At 36.0% G+C, this 18592-nt stretch overlaps 11 protein-coding genes across 11 annotated transcripts; 7 read left to right on the forward strand and 4 right to left on the reverse strand. All coding sequences in view use genetic code 6, as the record gives it.

The window, feature by feature from the left end:
* Positions 1-757: 757 nt before the first annotated feature.
* On the forward strand, positions 758-1780 carry SS50377_21358 (Cysteine-rich membrane protein 2; the record flags this gene model as incomplete). The annotated part of the gene is made up of 1 exon (XM_067905286.1): positions 758-1780. The coding sequence occupies one exon, from the start codon at positions 758-760 to the stop codon at positions 1778-1780; it is 1023 nt and encodes a 340-aa protein (XP_067766603.1).
* A 778-nt stretch (positions 1781-2558) lies between these two features.
* On the reverse strand, positions 2559-3848 carry SS50377_21359 (Cysteine-rich membrane protein 2; the record flags this gene model as incomplete). The annotated part of the gene is made up of 1 exon (XM_067905287.1): positions 2559-3848. One exon carries the CDS (start codon positions 3846-3848, stop codon positions 2559-2561), a length of 1290 nt encoding a protein of 429 aa, XP_067766604.1.
* A 3505-nt stretch (positions 3849-7353) lies between these two features.
* Positions 7354-8199, forward strand: SS50377_21360 (Palmitoyl-protein thioesterase; the record flags this gene model as incomplete). The annotated part of the gene is made up of 1 exon (XM_067905288.1): positions 7354-8199. The coding sequence occupies one exon, from the start codon at positions 7354-7356 to the stop codon at positions 8197-8199; it is 846 nt and encodes a 281-aa protein (XP_067766605.1).
* A 1129-nt stretch (positions 8200-9328) lies between these two features.
* On the forward strand, positions 9329-11683 carry SS50377_21361 (Cysteine-rich membrane protein 2; the record flags this gene model as incomplete). The annotated part of the gene is made up of 1 exon (XM_067905289.1): positions 9329-11683. One exon carries the CDS (start codon positions 9329-9331, stop codon positions 11681-11683), a length of 2355 nt encoding a protein of 784 aa, XP_067766606.1.
* A 1225-nt stretch (positions 11684-12908) lies between these two features.
* SS50377_21362 (uncharacterized protein) lies at positions 12909-13139 on the forward strand (the record flags this gene model as incomplete). Its single annotated transcript, XM_067905290.1, has 1 exon — positions 12909-13139. One exon carries the CDS (start codon positions 12909-12911, stop codon positions 13137-13139), a length of 231 nt encoding a protein of 76 aa, XP_067766607.1.
* Positions 13140-13452: 313 nt separating this feature from the next.
* Positions 13453-13812, forward strand: SS50377_21363 (Histone H2A; the record flags this gene model as incomplete). Its single annotated transcript, XM_067905291.1, has 1 exon — positions 13453-13812. The coding sequence occupies one exon, from the start codon at positions 13453-13455 to the stop codon at positions 13810-13812; it is 360 nt and encodes a 119-aa protein (XP_067766608.1).
* Positions 13813-13831: 19 nt separating this feature from the next.
* On the reverse strand, positions 13832-14212 carry SS50377_21364 (uncharacterized protein; the record flags this gene model as incomplete). Its single annotated transcript, XM_067905292.1, has 1 exon — positions 13832-14212. One exon carries the CDS (start codon positions 14210-14212, stop codon positions 13832-13834), a length of 381 nt encoding a protein of 126 aa, XP_067766609.1.
* Positions 14213-14761: 549 nt separating this feature from the next.
* SS50377_21365 (Cysteine-rich membrane protein 2) lies at positions 14762-15814 on the reverse strand (the record flags this gene model as incomplete). The annotated part of the gene is made up of 1 exon (XM_067905293.1): positions 14762-15814. One exon carries the CDS (start codon positions 15812-15814, stop codon positions 14762-14764), a length of 1053 nt encoding a protein of 350 aa, XP_067766610.1.
* Positions 15815-16112: 298 nt separating this feature from the next.
* SS50377_21366 (uncharacterized protein) lies at positions 16113-16625 on the reverse strand (the record flags this gene model as incomplete). The annotated part of the gene is made up of 1 exon (XM_067905294.1): positions 16113-16625. The coding sequence occupies one exon, from the start codon at positions 16623-16625 to the stop codon at positions 16113-16115; it is 513 nt and encodes a 170-aa protein (XP_067766611.1).
* Positions 16626-17023: 398 nt separating this feature from the next.
* SS50377_21367 (uncharacterized protein) lies at positions 17024-17551 on the forward strand (the record flags this gene model as incomplete). Its single annotated transcript, XM_067905295.1, has 1 exon — positions 17024-17551. The coding sequence occupies one exon, from the start codon at positions 17024-17026 to the stop codon at positions 17549-17551; it is 528 nt and encodes a 175-aa protein (XP_067766612.1).
* Positions 17552-17595: 44 nt separating this feature from the next.
* SS50377_21368 (uncharacterized protein) lies at positions 17596-18441 on the forward strand (the record flags this gene model as incomplete). The annotated part of the gene is made up of 1 exon (XM_067905296.1): positions 17596-18441. The coding sequence occupies one exon, from the start codon at positions 17596-17598 to the stop codon at positions 18439-18441; it is 846 nt and encodes a 281-aa protein (XP_067766613.1).
* Between the last annotated feature and the right edge of the window lie 151 nt (positions 18442-18592).

Below are 18592 nucleotides of genomic sequence, written 5' to 3' on the forward strand. Positions count from 1 at the left end.
TCTGATAAAATATTATATCTCAAAAATAAGCGTGTACCAACCCATCCTTAATTATAATAAACCAATTTTAACTACCTTTCATTATAAATATCGTTTCATATATAAACTTTACCAATAAGTATTCTATCCTTAAAAAATTACCAGCTAGGCCTTCATTTACTAATATTTTTATATAAACCTAAGCAATAACTAAATTTTAACCATAAATTACTAAATTTGCTAAAGTCGTCATTTACCAAATTATTCTTTTTACCTATTACTTATAAAAATTTATTATTATAAACATATAATATTAAGTATATTTTTGCTACTCGAAAAATTATTTGCTGAATTACGCAGCATTAGTCGAATACTATTGAAGAAAATACTATATTACCTTATGATATGTGTAATAAAGCTAATCTATATAACACCAAAAATAAGGAATTTCCTGCAAGTAGCCGTACCAAGTCTCCGAACTACCTCTAAATTTTCACAGAATACACTGTGCAGGACACTTACGTAAACCTCCAGAGTAGGCTCTCCTGAGACTTATACAATGATAGAACCGACTTTCCAGGCCCATCGTAGTTTGCGCACCGTACGCGCATACTAATTACACTTTCTGCAAGGGAATTTGATGCAGTTCGTGCCTTGTTGGCTACCATCCCAAGGGCGGAAAACCATTCAAGAAGATTATCTATTAAGAGTTTCACAATGACCAGCTCTGCGATTGACCGAAATTGCCTCGGGGATGACCTGAAACTACAAGAACTTCATGATTCAGAAATGCAGGATCTGTGGCAAAAAGGCTCTAGTAAGCTGCATAGATTGCACGAAAATTCCCGAAGGAAAATTCTGTAACTGCTATCACTCGCGAATTTAGAATTGCCTAGCCTGTAACTAAATAACTGGCAACTGTTCTAATTGCCTGTAGGGGTATTTTCCAGCCAAAAATGGGGAGAAGTGCATCCGTAACGGAACCTGCCTGGTAACACAGGACTGCGGTCTGAACCAGTTCTGCTAGGGCTCTAAGTGCGTTAAAGGGGATCTGGCGCACCCGGTCTCCTGCGGCGAGCTGCTGAACTGCACGTCCTGCGTTTCGCCGTTCTTCTGCCTGAGGTGCAGCGGCGACTACCACCTCGGGGAGGACCTGAAGTGCCTCACACCTCGCTGTGAGACGCTTGGGCTGAACCAGTACTGCAAAGACGTCAACGTCCCCGCAGCGTGCCCTGGCCCGTTCGCGTGCAGGTGCCCGAACCAGAGAGACCACTGCGCGACCTGCGATTCCGACGGCTGTGCGACCTGCCTGGCTGGGTTCGCACTGAGCAAGCACGGCTGTACGCGGAACGTGTGCACGTCCTCGGCTGACTGCCTCTTCGGCAGCTTCTGCGCCGAGAAGGGCTGTCAGGGCTGCGAGAGCATCGGTAGCGGCGGGTACTGCAACTGCGGTGCGCTGGTGCAGAACTGCGCGCTCTGCGGCGATGGCGTATGCCTGAAGTGCTAGCACGGCTCGTAGCTGACCCAGGGCTACTGCGTGATCACGGACTCATCCGACGGCGCGGTGGACGTGAAGCTGATGATAGAGATTTCGGTTGCTATCATTATCGTCGTGATCGGCGTCACTCTCATCATCCTGTTCGTGATATTTAAGAAGTACTCGCCTAAGCAAAATGGGTTCGAAAAAATTGGCGCATAAGACGAAATAACACCGAGACTAATGGATAATTCGCAGAATAAGTTATTAGAATTTAGTTTGTCCCATAATGATGAAGGTTCTAGCACTCTCGTTGAATAATGATAAACTTATAATTAATATTTATTATATAATTTACTAACTGAGTTTAACACCTAACCTCACTATTATACATACATATTTTAATGTCTAAGTGCGTCTAAATATTAAATTATAGTTAAATTATATACAATAGTTTATAAAGACTTTATTCATAAGCTGTGTGTATGATTTGTTAATGTATCAGAAAAAAAATGTTATTAGTTTCGTAAATTTTCCTCAATTAATATAAAATATTATATAATAATATATAAAATATATAATTTACCATTTATTAATTTACAAATTTCACAACATATTATTCCTATGTTATCCAGATTTAGTTGCATAAAATATTAAATATATTTTCTATTAATGTGTAATACATTAATAAATAACGATTCTTAGATTGAATTTTAACAGCTTGAGTAATTATAACTGCTAAAGAACCAAATTATTCGTTTTTATTTTTATCAGTTCAAAATTAGTATTAATTCAATTAAATAAATTGATATAATAAATAAAATAAAATTATTGAAGCATGCATGAAACTTTATTCCATAAATAATATTTTTTTAATAATACAGTCATCACAATCTAGGCTAAGCGCTAATTTCATTAGATTTATTCATATAATTAGTTATAATATAGTAAATTATCTATAATAATATTATAGTATATATGAGTTGCTTAATAATTCTTCGTTTAAATATTGAAATGGAATTATGAAATAGATTTTTGCTGATTCATATTTTGGTAACCAATTCATTGTGTTTAATTATAATGTGATATTTATTTGAGTCTGTCAGCTAATTTTAAAATACTTTTATTTTTTGTGAAAGTTTCTTCCACGTAACTAGGATTTATGTTGCAATGATTGAAATCTATAATCATTGTAATTCATAATTTTATGATATTTTAATTAAATTCTATAAAGTTATATTTAATTACTTTGTATCCAGTTGCAATCTATAGATTTAAGAAGTGATTGTTAATAATTATAATAATTTATTGTCTTTATGAAATATAATTTTCGCCATTAGATAAATAAAACTTACAAACAACCCACCTAGCACTATATTACTAGAGAGCTATAATTATCTTCTTTACTACTCAAGCTTAAATCTAAAGTTCGCTTGTATTAATTGCACATCATATTATCGGATACGCTAAGTTTGGATTCCATCTTTTCGAACCCATTTTGCTTAGGCGAGTACTTCTTAAATATCACGAACAGGATGATGAGAGTGACGCCGATCACGACGATAATGATAGCAACCGAAATCTCTATCATCAGCTTCACGTCCACCGCGCCGTCGGATGAGTCCGTGATCACGCAGTAGCCCTGGGTCAGCTACGAGCCGTGCTAGCACTTCAGGCATACGCCATCGCCGCAGAGCGCGCAGTTCTGCACCAGCGCACCGCAGTTGCAGTACCCGCCGCTACCGATGCTCTCGCAGCCCTGACAGCCCTTCTCGGCGCAGAAGCTGCCGAAGAGGCAGTCAGCCGAGGACGTGCACACGTTCCGCGTACAGCCGTGCTTGCTCAGTGCGAACCCAGCCAGGCAGGTCGCACAGCCGTCGGAATCGCAGGTCGCGCAGTGGTCTCTCTGGTTCGGGCACCTGCACGCGAACGGGCCAGGGCACGCTGCGGGGACGTTGACGTCTTTGCAGTACTGGTTCAGCCCAAGCGTCTCACAGCGAGGTGTGAGGCACTTCAGGTCCTCCCCGAGGTGGTAGTCGCCGCTGCACCTCAGGCAGAAGAACGGCGAAACGCAGGACGTGCAGTTCAGCAGCTCGCCGCAGGAGACCGGGTGCGCCAGATCCCCTTTAACGCACTTAGAGCCCTAGCAGAACTGGTTCAGACCGCAGTCCTGTGTTACCAGGCAGGTTCCGTTACGGATGCACTTCTCCCCATTTTTGGCTGGAAAATACCCCTACAGGCAATTAGAACAGTTGCCAGTTATTTAGTTACAGGCTAGGCAATTCTAAATTCGCGAGTGATAGCAGTTACAGAATTTTCCTTCGGGAATTTTCGTGCAATCTATGCAGCTTACTAGAGCCTTTTTGCCACAGATCCTGCATTTCTGAATCATGAAGTTCTTGTAGTTTCAGGTCATCCCCGAGGCAATTTCGGTCAATCGCAGAGCTGGTCATTGTGAAACTCTTAATAGATAATCTTCTTGAATGGTTTTCCGCCCTTGGGATGGTAGCCAACAAGGCACGAACTGCATCAAATTCCCTTGCAGAAAGTGTAATTAGTATGCGCGTACGGTGCGCAAACTACGATGGGCCTGGAAAGTCGGTTCTATCATTGTATAAGTCTCAGGAGAGCCTACTCTGGAGGTTTACGTAAGTGTCCTGCACAGTGTATTCTGTGAAAATTTAGAGGTAGTTCGGAGACTTGGTACGGCTACTTGCAGGAAATTCCTTATTTTTGGTGTTATATAGATTAGCTTTATTACACATATCATAAGGTAATATAGTATTTTCTTCAATAGTATTCGACTAATGCTGCGTAATTCAGCAAATAATTTTTCGAGTAGCAAAAATATACTTAATATTATATGTTTATAATAATAAATTTTTATAAGTAATAGGTAAAAAGAATAATTTGGTAAATGACGACTTTAGCAAATTTAGTAATTTATGGTTAAAATTTAGTTATTGCTTAGGTTTATATAAAAATATTAGTAAATGAAGGCCTAGCTGGTAATTTTTTAAGGATAGAATACTTATTGGTAAAGTTTATATATGAAACGATATTTATAATGAAAGGTAGTTAAAATTGGTTTATTATAATTAAGGATGGGTTGGTACACGCTTATTTTTGAGATATAATATTTTATCAGATTAATCTAGGTTGATAGTAGATTTTGATTAATTTTTGTTTACTTATTTGAAATATTTATTAAGTACAAAAATTCTAGTATAGTTATAACAATATTACACTTAAGACAGTTAAAACTATTTCCAAATTTATAATTATATTTCCTTTCTCCATATATTCTTGTGATCGCTATTAAAATATTGAAAAATACTGCTTTAAAACTTTGCTGCAGTGAATTTAAAGTTTAATAAATATTCAGATATATCCTATCAATTCTTGAAATAATAAATTATTATTAACAGCGAATAAGTACAGTTACTTGATATAGTTATGGGATTTGTCGTTAAAAATTTATCTTTAGGCAATGCAAACTAATTAATCATAATATTTTAGAACATTTTATCTTTTAATTTGTTTTAAGTATAATATTTTTGCAATAAACTTATTTATAATCTTAATTATATATTAAATAATTATATGAATGCTTATTTTCAAAAAATATGTTAATAATAAATTATTCCTAATTATGTGATTCTTTATCATTAAACATAAATTCTAAGAATATCATTAATTTTATAATAATTTTTCCAATTAACTATGGAGTATATATTTCTTATATAATACTTAAACATGAATTTGATAATAAAAATATTAATCATTAAGAAAAATTGTTATTAAAAACTAATATTATCAAACTTATTTAACTGGTATAAAAATGTGAATGCAATTGTAAGAAATAGCTTTAATTTAGTTTATTAATTATCAGTTGTATGGTATTCTTAGATTATAAATATTTCCAGAAGTATTCCTCTAAGAATATTTATAATCAGAATTTAAATAAATAATACATTAAATTTAAATTACAACCAGTAATAAATATAATAATTATATTACTAAAATCGCATTACTTTAAATGAAATATTATATATATATATATATTGATTTAGAAATAAATATAAATGAAGCTACTACTTTTAATAACCATCTTACTAGTAAATCTATAAGTATCATTTTATATTCAATTAATATTATTTACTTCTAGCCTATTTTAATTACAATTTCCTTTAATGGCTATGTAATACCATTCGTAAACTAAAACTTAATATTAATCATATAAAAATATACAGTTTTTATGCAGTTAATCTTATAATTTTTACTTTACAAGCAATTAAATCAAAGTTTATTGAAATTTTATAATAATATAATTGAAAATTTTCAAAATATCGAGTTATGATATTTCGCATAACATAATAATAGTTAGTGAATCGATGCTAATTATAGAAGCGGATTAACAGAATATCAATTATCCATTACTAGTTTAATAATTTATAAAATTATATATAAATTATTAATATTTTAATGTATTGATACTCAAATTTGTCGTAGTTATCATTATAAATTGATCTTAAATGTGAAATTATTTAGAAAACAAAAATGTGCATATAAAACTAAGAATTCTTTAACATTTTATTGTGTTCAGCGCTGCGATGAATAAACATATCTAATTTAATAAGAGTATACCATATGTACTTGGTAATACAATTTCGAAAATATAAATAACTTAAGTTTAATATAAATTATTTGGATTATATACAATATTTATTAAGAGTTATGCTATATTTTATAACACTATAGAAGAAACTTTATTTTAAATAAAATTTATTATGTTAATTATTTTATGAGCTCATGGGACATATAATAATATTAATCATTATATAATTAATTTAAATTATTATATATTAAATTTTCACTACAAATAAGAAAGTATTTTGTGAAATTAATAATTTACAAAATAAAATCTTAGTAAATAATAATTTATCATCTCGTAAGAATTATGTTAAGTAAATATTTTTATTCTTATATAAAAACATTATCATGATTAACTAATAATTTCTAAATATATCCTTCAAATCTGGCGTAATAAAATAGTTAGTGCATCACAATGAATATAATAGCAGCATATATTATTAAAAATAAATGTTATATATCAGAATCTACAATTAATGTATTTTATTGGCCGGAATGTGATAAAATTCTATTAACATTATTACTAACTATAAGATATCTCTTTCCGAAATTAAATGTTTTTTTAATTGTTTTACAAGTGAAATAAAATGACAATACTTTTATAATTCTGACGCTAGTAGTATACATTTAAGAATTATGCAAAGTATACAATTTATATATTGTATCCGACTATATTATATTTTCTATATAAATTGTGATTATATTTATTACTCAAAATTATATCTTAATAGTTATATAAAAGATAAGACAATATGTTGAATTTACTCCGGATTTTACCATTTTGTGATTAAATTATCTGCAAACATGTAAATATATAAAATGACATAAATGTTATTATTTTAAGCTTTAGTTTAATAAATATATTCTAACAATAACACATATAAAATAAAAAGACTACCGATTAACAATATTAGAACACAACTTAAAAATAAGATAACAGGAAGAGTATGTATCATTGGTAATACTAACAAAAATAATTTTAAACGTAAAGTATAATAAACATATAGCCAGTAATATAATTTTATTAATTTCATTAGACTAATGCTGAGTAAATGTATCGTTAGTTTCATGATAAAAGTTAAAATTGTAAAAATATTTCTCAAAATAAAGTAAATAATTTATCCATACTTTACAATATATTATCCAGATACTGTACCTAGTCTTAAGTTTAAGTATAAATATTATACTCTACTAATAATTAATGTGATACCACTGACATAATAACAAAATTTACTATTTAGAAAATGCTTGGTATCCTCCTAGCGTAGTATCCAATAGTACTTATCCATGGTTTTTCATCATCCGCATACTATATGTCTTAGATGAAATCTATCATATCACGAGAAATGCCTGATGCGCCAGTAATCAACTGTGAGATTGGAAATGGTTATTGGACTTCCATATTCATGGATGTCTCTAAGTAGGTTAATCTTCTTGCATAATGTATCATAGACCATAATGTTAGCGAAAGTGGATATATTGGTGTTGGTCACAGTTAAGGTGCTTACCTAATGAGAACCTTGTTGGAGGAGCACAATCACAAGATGTCCCCAATGATAAGATTAATCTCCTTATCAGGGCCGCAGGGTGGCTTTTTCTGTGGAGTAAAATCAAAATGCAAAGGCCAATACCTCAGTTGGTTCTAAAAGAAAATAGTATTCTGGTTAGAGTATTCAAGATTAGGCCAATATGCTGTTGTTGCTTCTTAGTATTGGAGAAATCCGTATAAATTATAGTCGTATGCAAAATATGCGAAGTCACTCCCATTAGTTGACAATATCCGTGACTTTGACAATTAGAGAAAAACAAACTTCATGTCCGTTGATAAAATAGTGCTATTTGGTGGACCTACTGATGAGGTTATTAGTCCATGGTAAAGTGCTTTCTTTGGAACTTGGAAGGATGGGACTGATGCAGAAGTTGACCTTTATAATGAACGCGAGGAATATAAACAAGATACTTTTGGTTTAAAATCTATGGTCGAACAGAATAGAGTATTCTTTGAAGAAACAGATTTGCATCATGGAGATTATATAACTGACGAAAATTTCATTGTTACCAGACTTGTCCCATATTTAAAAACAAACTGAGAATTTATTTATTATTAAAATATAATACTTCTGACAGCTAAATTATTATACAGTAAAAAGTAACCATAGAATCGTTAAAAATATCTCACTAACTACATATATTTCCAAATTTGAAAAATCAGCAAATAATTAATTATGAGATTTAATTGCCTAGCTTCAAGGCAGGTTACTATCTACAATTTGTATCAAATATCGTTTACAATAGTATAAGTATCATTATATCACGTGCAACAAACTATAAACTATTAAACTCACAGATATCCAAACCAATACTAAGAAATACTTTCAACTTTATACTATATTCGCATAAAAGATTAATTGGTCATTAAATAGTCTTCACTTTGTCACTTATATTACAACAGTAGATAAATGCTCGGCACAAAGTTATTCAGAGAGATGCTTATTTCCTAGGATTTTCACTAAACTTCCTATTTCACCTTCCATGTATCGCTTTCTAGTCCACTGTAGCCTCTTTTGACCAATTAGTACTACCTATTTATTAAAATCATCACAATAACAGAAAAACCTACAAGAGCAACTGAGATTACGAATATAATCCCAACGTTAACTTTTATTTCATAACTGCAGTACCTGATGCAGAATCCTCCAGTTTTGACACTCCAAATAGTTGCTATAACCGTATAAGGTACAGTTCTGCTAAAGATCCATACAGTTGTAGCATATGTCGCTAATTATGACTTTGTAATGTTTACAGACCTATCTTTCTCCGAAAATGGAGTAATTCCAGCCATGCAAAGTTACACTATTGAGGCTAGCTAAGTTGAGATCTTTCAACGTAAAGTAGGTCAGGCAAGCAGTATACTCGTTGTAATCGTAGGTGGTACAGTTTCTCTGGCTGTTTTAGCACCTGTACACGGCGATGATGTCGATATCCTTGCAGTACTGGTTAATTTACAGCGTATTATATTCTAGAATAAGATATTTTAGATCACTGACGAACAGGTAGTGGCCGCTGCACTTCAGGTAGATAATCGACAAAGAACATACCGCACAGTTCACCAGCTCACCGCAGGAGAGTTACTGCATTAATCCAGTTTTAACGCACTGGGAGCCCTGACATAGCTGATTTAGGTAGCTTTCATATTTTGCCAGACACGTGCCGTTCTAAATGTATTTTAAGCTATTTTTGGATGAAAAGTAGCCAATTGGCACATCCTGCCGATGTGGCGCAAAATATAACATAAAGCCAAATTGCGCGGGCTGCGACGGGGAGAGCTGCAGCAGCTGCACGCACGGTTACTTCTTCACAGATGGAACGTGCAATATTTGCATCTCAAACTGCCTAATTTGCAGCGGTCCGTTAAATTGCAGCCAGTGCCTAAACGGCTATTTTGAGACACCGGAACGCTGCCTGCCGTGCGCTGCGAGCATGGAAATCGGCGTAAAATGCCAGTGCGGAAATGCAAAACTAGAGAACTGCGCTGAATGCAATGGGAATTCGTGCGCTAAGTGCAGGAGCGAATTCAAGCTGATTTCGGGAGGCTGCATTAAGGACCAGTGCTAGAGCGATGCAGACTGTGCAAAACCGGAGTTCTGTGCGGTTAGTCCCAGTGAGGTGAATTTGTGCAAGGCCTGCGGGAGCATGTGTCAATCCTGCACAGAAAATGAAAATAAGTGCTTAAGCTGCAAGAATGGTATGTTTTTGGACTAGAATGTGTGTAAAACGTGTGGCACTAGCATAGCTGCTGGGGTTTAGTGTTAGTGCGGCGATATTCTGGTTGATAATTGCGGCAAATGTGGTGATAATGTCTGCGAAATCTGCGTCAGCGGGTTCAGATTAGAGGCTGATAAATGCACTTTGTGCTCAGAAGAATAGTAATTAGGACGTTACTGCACGTGCTAAGGCTTTAGCATAACAAATTGCATCTCCTGTGATGATATTGGGTGCAGCGCGTGCAAGACCCCTTTGACACTTAAGGGGTAGGTATGTCTAGCAGATGAGTGCTTAATAGATTCTGAATGTAAAAGAGGGCAGTTTTGTTAAACAAGTAGTATTGTGACTAATGCATGCGTGAATTGTGCGGATAGCCGTGATTAATGTGCAGGTTCAGCTGAGAACTGCATATCCTGTGGTCCCAACAAGTTTTTAGTTAACGCAGTTTGCATAAATTGCAGCTTTAATTAGGAGCCGGGTGCTGCTTGCAACTGCGGTTTAATGAAGATTGAAAATTGTGGCTTATGCGGTGATAATGTGTGTAATTTGTGCATAAATGGATACCGTCCAGATAGTAACGCATGTGTTGCCTGCTCTATAACTCAACCAATAGGCAGTTCCTGCGACTGCCAGGGATAAGGAGTGTAAAACTGTGTTTCGTGTGATTCTACAGGCTGTCGTGCGTGTTTAGGTGAGTTCAAGCTGATATAAAGAGAGTGCGTCGCCGATGAATGCCAGACTAATGAGGAATGCGTAAAAGGCTAGTTCTGCTAGATCAGCGCAAACTTAGCAAACCTGTGCGAGAAGTGCTCAGAAACCTGTGAGACCTGCTAAACTTCAGCAAATAACTGCCTTAGCTGCAAAACTGACAGCTACTTACAAGAGAACCAATGCTAAACCTGCGCGTTCAGCTAACCGCTAGGAAAGATCTGCACATGCGGCTCTGCAAATGTGGAAAACTGCGACTAGTGCATGGAAAACATCTGCAAGGCCTGTATAGAGAACTACAGTCTGCAACGCACCGCCTGCGTACTATGTTAGAATTCCTTACCAATTGGCTCAAGTTGCACGTGTCAGGGGCTGCAGATTCCCAATTGCGCAAAATGTAACGACTCCGGCTGCGCTGAGTGCGTACTAGAGTCATAATTGGTCAACGGTGTATGCGTGCAGAACTTGTGCAGCGAGAGCGTAAAGTGCCCAACGGGGCAGATTTGCGAGATATTACCAGGAAAACCGAATGTCTGCAAGGTGTGCACACCAAATTGTCAATAGTGCAGTATGGTCGGATCCTGCGATTTGTGCCAGAGCGATTTCTTTAAAAACGGGGTAGCCTGCACGAGATGCGTAGAGATCAGTAGCGAAGAGTGCAACTGCGCCGGAACAATGATAAAATAATGCGCTAGATGCGATAAAGACTAATGCAGTTTATGTGCGATCGGCGCAATCTTCAAGGATGGAGCGTGCGTAAGCTGCTCAGAAATGCAGTTGGGAGGCGTCTGCATCTGCGGAAAACTCGTAGCAAACTGCGTTTCGTGCGATAGCAACGGCGGCTGTGGTACATGTCTGGATGGATTGAGAAACGTAGATGGGCAGTGCGTGGACTGTACTAAAAATCCAGAGCTTTGCAAGACAAATTTAGGTACAAATCAGATAATATATATCGTACTTGGCGTTATAGCGGGAGTTTGTTTGATCATAGGAATTGTTATTGTAGTTAAGATAGTGAAAAAGCGCAAATCTATTAAAAGTGATGAGTATAATAGCGCTGAGCTACTGACGAGGAATAATTCCAGCAGCTAGATGTACTGAGTGAAGAATTTGCATGGTCGGGTTACTGATACGTAATATTTGAATAATAAAAATAAATGGTCGATTTTAGCAGTAACTATGGAGAAAATTATAGATTATTGGAGTAGGAGAGATTTAATTAGGTAAATCGACCTACTGGTAGCTAGTAGAAGCAATTTAGTTAAGGTGGCGGAATCATAATTCAAAGGTATAACAGCGGATACTAGTTCATGATGATTTTGGTGGCTCTTATTATATATGTTTAAGTGAATTTTGGTTAGGACTATATGAAAATGGGATTTAATTAAAGGACCACAACAAGCTGGAAAATTCACAAAAATTAATGTCTATAGTTTATTAAGTTAAGTACTATTTAATATCAAAATAAAGCGATTAAACTAGTTAATACTTTAAAACAAATTATTGTTGGTAACATCTGAGTTTCACGTACTTTCGGCATGCAACTTGTATATTTAAATATTAAGGTAGCGTCGTAAGTAGTTTATTTTATTAGTTAAATCTAAATATACCTTTTACATATAAATTTATTATAAATATCTGTTACTAGTATACCTGTTAATACTTTACATCTGGTACATATTTAAATTTTTCATTATTTTAAATTAAAAGTAATATTATATGCATATAATACGTATGAAATGAAACTGTAAACTTAGTGTAATTATATATTGCTTTAGGTAATAAGAAACTTTTATATTATTCTGGTGTAATTAAAATATTCTAGAAAAGGTATTGACAATAATTTAAGTTGAAAATATCAACTTAATTTTTTATCTTCCGTTATGACAATTGATTAGTTTTATTTTATACTGATTTAAATTGGACTAGTGTTAATCTCTATTATATTATTGTATATTTTTCTTATAACTTATTTCATCTTAGTTTTATAAATATACGAATTTATTTTCAGTATACTATAATATATTCAACTTCAACCCTACATATACACTGTTTTCTTACCACTTAAAATATTTATTAATTCTAAAAATAAACCTACTATTTACAGGAATTTCTGATTTCCTAATTTTAATTTAATAATTATAACATCAGTATACTTCACTTTATATAAAATCGAATTTTTATGAAAATGTATTCTAATATAATATTTTATGATTTGTTAATAAATCAAAATTAAACTTAAATTTAGTTGCACCAGTTTCCTATCAAAATAGCATATTATAATATATCTATAAAACTACATTTTAACCTATATCAGGAGCTAAAAATGAATACACATAACTTAAGGAGAATGAAAAGTGATCGTTTAGGTGAAGGCTGTCGTATACCTCTCATCCCACATTTAAATTGTATGACTGAGGAACAGCCTAGACTAATCTAAATGAGCGATATTCGTTTGGCGTAATGCAATTTGTCAATTTCGGATAATTTGAGTTTACCCGAACCTGATTTTGTAGATATATAGGCAGTTTTGAATTAAGATTGGTAGTATCAGTGAATTTAATAGTTTGAAGTTGTTTTCGAGTAATGATTTAATTTTAGGAAGAAAAGTACTTTAATCTCAAATTTGACGTTGGTTAGAAGTGATTTTAATGGTTAAATACATATATAGATCTAGCTGAGATAAAATATTACAACTAATATTTCTAGCTACACAAAATTAAACTTTTTACTAAAGCATTTATATTAGTTAAAAGTTGAGGAATTTATACTAATATGTATAATAGTACTAATATAAGATTTTAAGAAATTCGAACCTGCGCGAGTCGCTAGGCCCGGCACCCCCGCTCCCCCGATTTTCCCCTTCAAAAATGGCCATTGACAACAAAGCCAAGTCCAGATCCACCCGTGCCGGTATCATCTTCCCCGTCGGTCGTATCCACAGGCATCTCAAGGAGGGCCGCTACGCCGACCGTATCTCCTCCGACGCCCCCGTCTACATGGCCGCCATCCTCGAGTCCGTCATCGACGAGGTGTTCAAGGAAGCCCTCAACCAGAAGGACAAGAAGTCCACCAAGCGTATCACCCCCAACAACATCGTGAACGCCATCCGCAAGGACAAGGAGCTCAACGAGATCTTCAAGGACGTCGTCATCCGCGACGGCGGTGTCGCCAGACTCGAGGACGAGAAGAAGCACACCTCCAAGTCCAAGAAGTCCCAGGACCAGTGATATATTCTTGTTTACCCTGTCACTCCCTCTCGCCCAGGTACTCCGCCACCATGCGAATCCCGGCGTCCAGCCGCTGCAGCGCGACGCGCATCCCGAGCTGGTCCGCCGTTCCCAGCACGTCCTTCTCCATGGACGTGAACCGCTGGGCCAGCTGCAGAATGTCGTGCGCGATGATCGTCACCGGGTCGATCAGGGTGGCCTGCGACAGCTTCCGCAGCAGGTCGTCTGCCGCCAGCCGCAGCTGGTGCATGGCCGGGAAGGAGATGATGTGGGTGCTGATTTTCTGCTCGAAGTCGAAGCTGGCAAATTGGGACTGCATACCGATGAGCAGGTTGAGCTTGGAGTTTCTGCTCTCCAGCATAGCCTGATAGGCCTCGTCTGCGGCATCTACGCTGCTCATATTTTGCGGGATATGATATGTTAATATAAAGTATTCAGAATGTGTGAAAATTATTTTGTGCAGATAAATATTATACACCGTATACTAATTAGCTACTCTGGACGGATGCGCAGCCCAGGCTATCCAGCAAGACCTGCAAATCAAGCCTCTCACTACTTTGCCAGTCGTTTGTGTGCATTGTAGCTAGCTTGAACTGCTTCGCTCTCGCTCCAGAAGCCTTATCTGGCGATGGCTGTCCGCTGCGCCAGACTTGCTGCTGCAAATTACGCAATTTTAACTAAACAGCTACTGCAATGCAGGATAATCGCAGATGCAAGCTAGAACACCTAGCGATTTGCTAGGCTTGATAGTGAACCTGTAGCGGGCAAGCTATTTTTTCAAACACGATGGAAGTGGATTATTGGCAAAAATGGTATTACTGTATAGGGGCTAGCTAACTATGAGTGCACGTGAGTTCCTTATCACTGGAGTGTCATATTTCTTATGCTATTTCGCGATTATGCTAATTATTAATATAAATATTATATTATATAGAGAAATTTTCTTTACTCAGATCTCATTCCTCTGCACGAGGGTGAGCTCGGTGTGCATTCTCGGCTTCCTGCTGCGCACGGCGAAGGCCACGACACCGATGACCGCGGTCAGGGCGACGACACCGCCGAGGACGGCACCGATGGTGGCGGCCTGGGAGGCTCTGTTGGCGGGCGCGACGCACTGGTGGGCCTGGAAGAGGTAGCCGGGTCTGCACGCGGCGCAGTAGCGCTCGTCGCAGGACAGGCACCCCTCGGGGCAGGCGGCGCACTGGCCGGCGGTGGTCTGGCGGAAGCCGACCTCGCACTCGTTGCAGGAGTCGCCGCTCTGGACCTTGCAGTTGGCGATGCCGCCGGGGACGACTGGTGGATGCGTGGGAGGGTTCACCGAGCCGCAGGAGCTGGCGTCGGTACAGACCCCGGCTGGGGTGAGGTAGAAGCCGAGCCCGCAACCGAGGCACTCGGAGGTGCTGCAGATGACGCAGCCCTCGGCGCAGGGGACGCAGAGCCCGTTGGTGAGGGCGTGACCGGGGTGGCACACGAGGCAGCCGTCGGCGCCCTCGATCTGACAGGAGTTGGGCTTGGGCACGCATACGTTGTCCTGGACGGCGAGGCCTTCCTTGCACACGACACACTTCTCCTCGTACTGGTAGTCGCAGTTCTTCACGCCGGCGTAGCAGTTGCCGTTGGTGTTGGAGTAGCCAGGCTTGCAGCTGATGCAGCCCGCGGGGGTGTTGGTCTCGCAGAAGGCGGGGTTGGTGACGCACGTGTTGCCGGCGTTGGCCATGCCGTCCTTGCACACGACGCACTTCTCCTCGTACTGGAACTCGCAGTTGGCGACAGCCGCGAAGCAGTTGCCGTCCTGTTCGACGTGGCCGGGCTTGCAGGTGGCGCAGCCGTCGATGCCCTGAACGGAGCAGAGGGCGGGGTTGGTGACGCACTTGTTGTCGGCGACGGCGAAGCCCTCGCGGCAGTTGATGCAGGTGGCCTCGTACTGGAACGCGCAGTTCTTGATGTTGGGGATGCAGGTGTTGTTCTCGCGGTGGGTGTTGGTCGGGCAGGTCGCGCTCATTGGTAGTGGAGTGGGCGGGTCGGATCGGGGGTATAATACGGTATTAGGCCGATAATCTATTTCGGACCAAGCTAGAACACCTAGAACTGGTTGATTATCACCGCATCGTGTATAATCCCCAACGATATCTAAACTGACGAACCGTAACACCTGCTAGGAACCGCCCTCTCTATAATCTTTACCTCACCGCCTCACTCCGTTTTTATTCCAAATATAATAATTATCACTATTATATATTATAAACATACTTTTCACTCCTTTTTCAAAATTTGCTAATACTCAAATTTTTGTTTTAAACTCATTTTCGAGCGCTGAAAAATGTTATTCCGCGCGTCACGAGCATGCTCCTGCGCGTTTGGGCCTCGCGAATTTCGGCCTCTGTCCGGCTCAAAATCGCAGAAAAGTCGCGCTCGCACTGCACCAACTGCGGTAGCAGAAACGCGTTTTAGGGCCGCACCGCCTGCTGTGTTTTCGGACGAACGGGTGAACGCACGATCTTTTGATGCTGCGTCGGGGGCCGCGCCGTAAGAAATTTTTCTAATTTTCCTTAATTGCAAATTGAATTAGATTTTTCGCTCCTTTGTTGTAAAATATTTTCTTATTTTTTACTGAAAAGTGCTAGTTAATACTTCGTTTTCATGATGAAAGCGAGGTGTTTCTCATAACAATTTTAAAATATTTTCAGGGAGTCAAATTGTCTGAGCGACGGGAATTGCAGGTCAAAATGCGTTAGATTCGACTTCTGCATGAACAATATCGAGGTTGGGGAGGTGATTCTGGGCGGTATATTTGGTAGATTTCGGAGACTCATTTTTAAGTTTCACTGTATATTATATATAATAATTGTAAATTTGATAATTGGAATTAGATTAAAAATGTAATGATAATAATTATATTATTAAGTATATAACTAAATATTAATTTGGATATTAAAAATGTTAATTGATTTAGTGAAAGTTGAAGTTTTTAAGTACTTGTATATTGGAGAAAAATTCTGATTCATTTTAGCTACTAGAAGTTGGCTTTTAGGAGAAATAAAAACTATTTTTCTAAATTTTTCATGATAATGTAAGTAGCTGTTGGGCTCGTCTAATTTTAGAAAGTTCTTGCACAGCTACAGTATTTATAATAAAAAACACTTTAATAAAATCAGTGTTATATTTCAATAGTAGTACTAAACTCGAAACAATTAGTTTGATATATATTAGAATGAATTAGTATAAAATAAAAAGTAAGGTACATTGTTACCAATTCTTGCTGTTTATACACCATTAGTTAAGTGCTATTCTGACAATATTATTAATGCAATATATTAAGTAAAAAGGATAATTAATGTAAATCTAGAACTTACAAGTATCAAAAAATTTTGATTCGCCAATATGGGGTCAATTATATTATATTTTTACCAAATAAAAATCTAGTTACATCTACAGTTGTAAAAATTATTTGTCTAAATATAACCTAGATCCTAATCAAGGTTTTAGATATAACAAAATATTTTACCCCTTAAGGACCTAAATATAAATTAACAGTTACAGTCATATTTATACATAATAAATTGCTTAAATTACATTGATTAAAAATTGTGATAATATGGTTTTTACTAATTTTATTGTATAATACAACTAAACTATATTCAAGGCTAATATTTTTATCCAGCTTATTTTCACTAATTAATATTATAAATGGTTAGCTTATAGTGACAAATTATATATAATCATACAAACTACAATTTGATATTAAAAATATTAAAATTAATCCTAACTAGAAAAAAAATATGAATGTATTTTGCAAACTCTGAGTTATCCTCAATTTTTATGATACAGGTACTACGCAAATATAAATTAGACATTTGCAGATATAAAAATATTAATTATGTGACGATACGTAGAACATATTCATCTACATATAAAAATTTGATATCTCCTGGTTAAATTTAAGCTATATCTGCTTATCGAAATAATATTCATATTAATATTTCTTAGTCAACTTCTTTTATGATTGAATTATAAAAATCAACTGATATTAAAATGAAAATTTATATATATAACTAAACATGCATTCTTATTTCAAAATAGTCGTCGTCCATTCTACAAAAGGATATTAAATTAAACAACCAAATTAATTTAATGTTGATAAATATGTATATTTTTATTTAAGAAGAACATCAATTCGACAAGCTTTACTGTTTATAGTTAATAAAATCAGATTCTAAAGATATTAAAATTATTTTTACTTTGTTTAATGAATAGGCGCGAATAAATAGATTCATATTAGAATCTACCAATATACAAAAAACTTGTTTTATTGATAATAATATTGTTCCAAAAGATAGAAACATACAAGTAACAGCAACAAATAACTATCCATTAATTAAACCATAGAAAGCAACTATTGCCCTTTATCTATATAATTCTTCGAAAGGCTAATATATTTATAGATAATTAAAAGTGGCTAGTGCTGATTTTTTGATTAATGGGAATATATATTCGGTGCTTACTATCATAGATAAATAATTAATTGAGAATATTAAAAATGATTATAATTATATTTTAAAAATACCAAAATCTAACGGTGAATTTGGAGATACTATGTACCCATAATTTGAATTCTTAGTAAAACTATGAATAATCATATTTAATCTTGTAATAATACTTATTTCAATAATAATTTGTGATATTTTGGTGGTATAATCATATTTTATACAAATAACAAGACAAATATTAAGAAGGTTAAGCCAAGCGTCAAAATTGATAATATATTAATAAATATTTCTAT

This window comes from Spironucleus salmonicida, chromosome 2 (genome assembly GCF_000497125.1).
Source record: "Spironucleus salmonicida strain ATCC 50377 chromosome 2, whole genome shotgun sequence".
Taxonomy (NCBI): Eukaryota; Fornicata; order Diplomonadida; family Hexamitidae; genus Spironucleus; species Spironucleus salmonicida.